Source organism: Lycium barbarum, chromosome 10 (assembly GCF_019175385.1).
Source record: "Lycium barbarum isolate Lr01 chromosome 10, ASM1917538v2, whole genome shotgun sequence".
Classification (NCBI taxonomy): domain Eukaryota; kingdom Viridiplantae; phylum Streptophyta; class Magnoliopsida; order Solanales; family Solanaceae; genus Lycium; species Lycium barbarum.
The window spans coordinates 114,246,655-114,250,060 of record NC_083346.1 but is presented as its reverse complement, the minus strand read 5'-3'; the positions used below and the strand labels follow the sequence as shown (position 1 = coordinate 114,250,060).

Sequence of the window (3,406 nt, the reverse complement as noted above, 5' to 3'; positions counted from 1 at the left end):
TAAGTTTGTGCATGCATATGAGCGTGTACATTTTTGGAAAATGATGAGGACTATGTATCTATGTTGATAGACCAAAACCGCATAACATTATCCTAATCCCTTTAGGCAAAAGTAATTAGTTTACTTCCTCAACAAATGAAAGCTCCATTAACCTTTTCAATTTGCATGGAATTATGGTTTAATTAGTTCCATTTAACTTTTCTTGCTTATAAAAGAAAAGAAACCATTTAGAGCCTGTTTGGATGGGCTTATGCCTATAAGCTAAAAAAAATAAGTTGGAGTAGTCTAACTTATTTTTTATTGGCTTATAAGCTGTTTCAGCTTATAAGCTGCTTTAGATAAGTTAAGTCAAATGGGCCCAATTATTTTTTTGAGCTTATTTTAAGCACAAAATGACTTTAAGCTGGCCAGCCAAACACTCAAAAAAGCTGAAAACAGCTTATAAGCAACTTATAAGCCAATCCAAACGGGCTCTTAATTAAGTAATAATCTTTCTTCATCCCTTTCTTGTCAATTGGAATAAGAAATATATTGACAAAAGACTTCGATTCAATTAGTTGGCTATCCACTGAAAAACATATTTAAGTTTTTATCAAAATTGACATTGATCCTTAATCTACCATAATGATTATTTTTAGTCAAAGTAATATATAAGATTACCGATTTGCAGAGTACTTTTTGGAGTTCTGAATTTTTTAAAAAGCTGAGTTGAAAAACTTACAAAAAAGCTTTAATTTTAGCAACCAAAAAATAAAATAATAAAAAAAAAACCTCAAATTAATTGCCATAAGGATTAGTTGGACTGGAAGAAAGCTAATGACATTTTACTATTTTAGGCGTAAAATAACTATAAACTATCAGTCTATTGAACTTCTTACCCTATTGTTTACTCAAAAGATATAGGTATGTAATTCTTTCAGAGTAAATTTTTACCATCTTTTCTTCTTAGGATATATTTGAAACATGTAAAATATAGACCCTTTTATCGGTTTCAGTTTTGTCAGTTTTGTCGATTTTATCAGTTTGGTTTGGTTTTTACGGGTTGTAATAATGTATTTATAATGCAAAAAAAAAAAAAAAAAAAGTGACGTACTAAATTTTCATATTATTTGCAATATAAAACGGCTCAAAAGCAACATAAAAGTGATCCAACTGTATGTTTCTCCTTCTTTTTTTTTTTTTTAATAACGTACATACATGAGGAATAACCCAAAAACCCAGTAAAGATATTGCATATTCCCATATTGAATACATGAATCAATAAGATTAATAGATCTAGGGGATGACATATTATAAAGAACTAACCTTAGCTGCTAGAGTGGAAGAGGACATAATAACAGGATTCAAATATATATAATAGAGCAAGTGATGCAACAGTACCAATAGACTGGAGTACCCAATCTTGACCACTATGCAGCATTATTGCAATCATTTTCACTACATATGTTCCTAGGCAATTTTCATACCCCTTCCTATGTAAATTACAAAAGTAATAACTCTTCTTTTTATTTAAAAGAAAAAGTAACGTTACAATACCCAATCTGCAAGTAGACGTCGATGAAGCTGTCACTATTTCCAAGTAACGTCCATGAAGCTGTCACTATCTGCAAGTAGACGTCCATGAAGCGTCTTAGCAAAATAAAATTTCTCCACCTTACTGACTGTAGTTACACAAACACTAATCTTATCCACGAGTAGTAGAACCTCCACAACAACAAAATTAAGAAGGCTAGCCCATAAAGGGTTAATTGTATACATTGCTTTTTCATTAATCAAGTTGAACAAAATAACAAGGTCTTTAAACAATCCTCCGAATGATCAACACAAAAGAACCATAGACCCAACTGTCACCAGAGAAAGATCATTTAATTGCTTGCATAAAAGTGTGATTAAATACAAAAAACAAGTAATAGCATAATCCAAAAGTACTTCTGGTGAAACAGCAACAAAAACCTGAACATTAACTACCAAAGAGCAAAACAGTTGCACCACGAATTTCAATTGCAACATCTAAACTAATCAATGCTCAAGGTTGTGCCAGCCTATTCTGAAAAAAGAAAGAAAAAAGTTTAACAAAGTAGGCCTTAAAACTTTTTAAAACATAAAAAGACATATTCATAAAGAGTTAAATGTGTAAATTTACCTTTTTCAACTATCTCAAGTTTCTGAATTTCTTCTAAAAGATCTTCGAGCTTGCATTCTTTGGAAGTTGATCTTAACCATTGTTGAGTGCAAATAAGAGCTTTTACTGTCTTTGGTGATAAAGAACTTCGATAAGAGTCAAGAATCCGACCACTAATGCTAAAAGCTGATTCAGAAGCAACAGTAGAAATAGGAATAGAAAGAACATCTCTTGCCATCCTAGAAATAATTGGATATCTAGCCGAAGAAACTTTCCACCAAGCCAAAATTTCTAACTCATTGGTCTTTTCCAAATCATCTAACAAGTACTTCTCAATTTCTGATTTATTTTCAGTAGCCAAATACTTCTCCCATTGTGATTGCCACATCTCGTCACTATGCATGGTATCAATTTCATCATTCAAGCTTGTTTGACCACCAATTTTGTCGGTATGAGTCCCACAAAAAGAACTCATGTAGTGATCATACAAGCGACTCAAAGTATCCATCACCTGTTTTGATTTTTCGGCTCCCACCAAACAACCATAAGAGTGGTTAAAAAGATAAACCACATATTTCAACTTGTATCGAGGATCCAAAACAACGGCAATGAATAATAACTTGTTCATACTTTCAAAAGTACCCCAGTATTTGTTAAATTTAAGCTCCATCTTTTTAGCCATGCCACTCAAAATAGAATCTTCACTACGAACATATTTGCAAACTATCTTTTGAAGATTAAAGATCTCATGGAAGAAAGAATTGGAAGTAACATATGAAGTTCCTGAGAATTTCAAAGTTACCTGGTAGAAAATCTCGAGGAACTTAATAAAAACTTTAACATTCTTCCAATCATCTGTCGATGGATGCCCTCCCACATTATTTGTTTCTAAACAATACTTGAGGTATTTATGATCATCATCATTCATTCTTGAAAATGCCTTTTCAAACTTTACAGCAGTATCTAGCATCATATATGTGGAGTTCCACCTAGTCTTAACATCTAAAGTCAAAAGACCATGAGTATCACAAACGACTTAAAGGAATCAAACCTTCCAGCTGAGGACTTAACATATTTGACAGCATTTCTTACTCGAGAAATAGTCTCATTTTATTCACCGAGTCCTTCTTTCACGATCAAATTTAGAATATGGGCATTACATCTAACATGTAAGAACTCATTTCCTAAGATGCCTCATTTCCAATTCTCAATTCTCCTCTTCAAGTGTTTAATTGCAGAATCATTAGTAGTTGTATTATCTAAGGTCACCGTGAATATGTTCTC

General features: G+C 32.2%; 1 protein-coding gene across 1 annotated transcript; it reads right to left on the bottom strand.

Moving 5' to 3' along the window:
- Positions 1–561: 561 nt before the first annotated feature.
- LOC132613345 (zinc finger BED domain-containing protein DAYSLEEPER-like) lies at positions 562–3,095 on the bottom strand. Its single transcript, XM_060327362.1, has 4 exons — positions 2,144–3,095; positions 1,834–1,964; positions 1,537–1,604; positions 562–568 (listed from the first exon to the last, which is right to left on the bottom strand). The coding sequence occupies exons 1-4, from the start codon at positions 3,093–3,095 to the stop codon at positions 562–564; spliced, it is 1,158 nt and encodes a 385-aa protein (XP_060183345.1).
- Between the last annotated feature and the right edge of the window lie 311 nt (positions 3,096–3,406).

Excerpts from the sequence above, each read along its gene's own strand:
- LOC132613345 (XM_060327362.1), bottom strand. The coding sequence starts at position 3,095 with ATGATGCTAGATACTGCTGTAAAGTTTGAAAAGGCATTTTCAAGAATG. Across the intron at positions 1,965-2,143 it reads ACTTGAGATAGTTGAAAAAG|TTAATGTTCAGGTTTTTGTT; the intron begins GTAAATTTACAC and ends GCTCTTTGGTAG. Across the intron at positions 1,605-1,833 it reads TGGTGACAGTTGGGTCTATG|ATAGTGACAGCTTCATGGAC; the intron begins GTTCTTTTGTGT and ends GTCTACTTGCAG.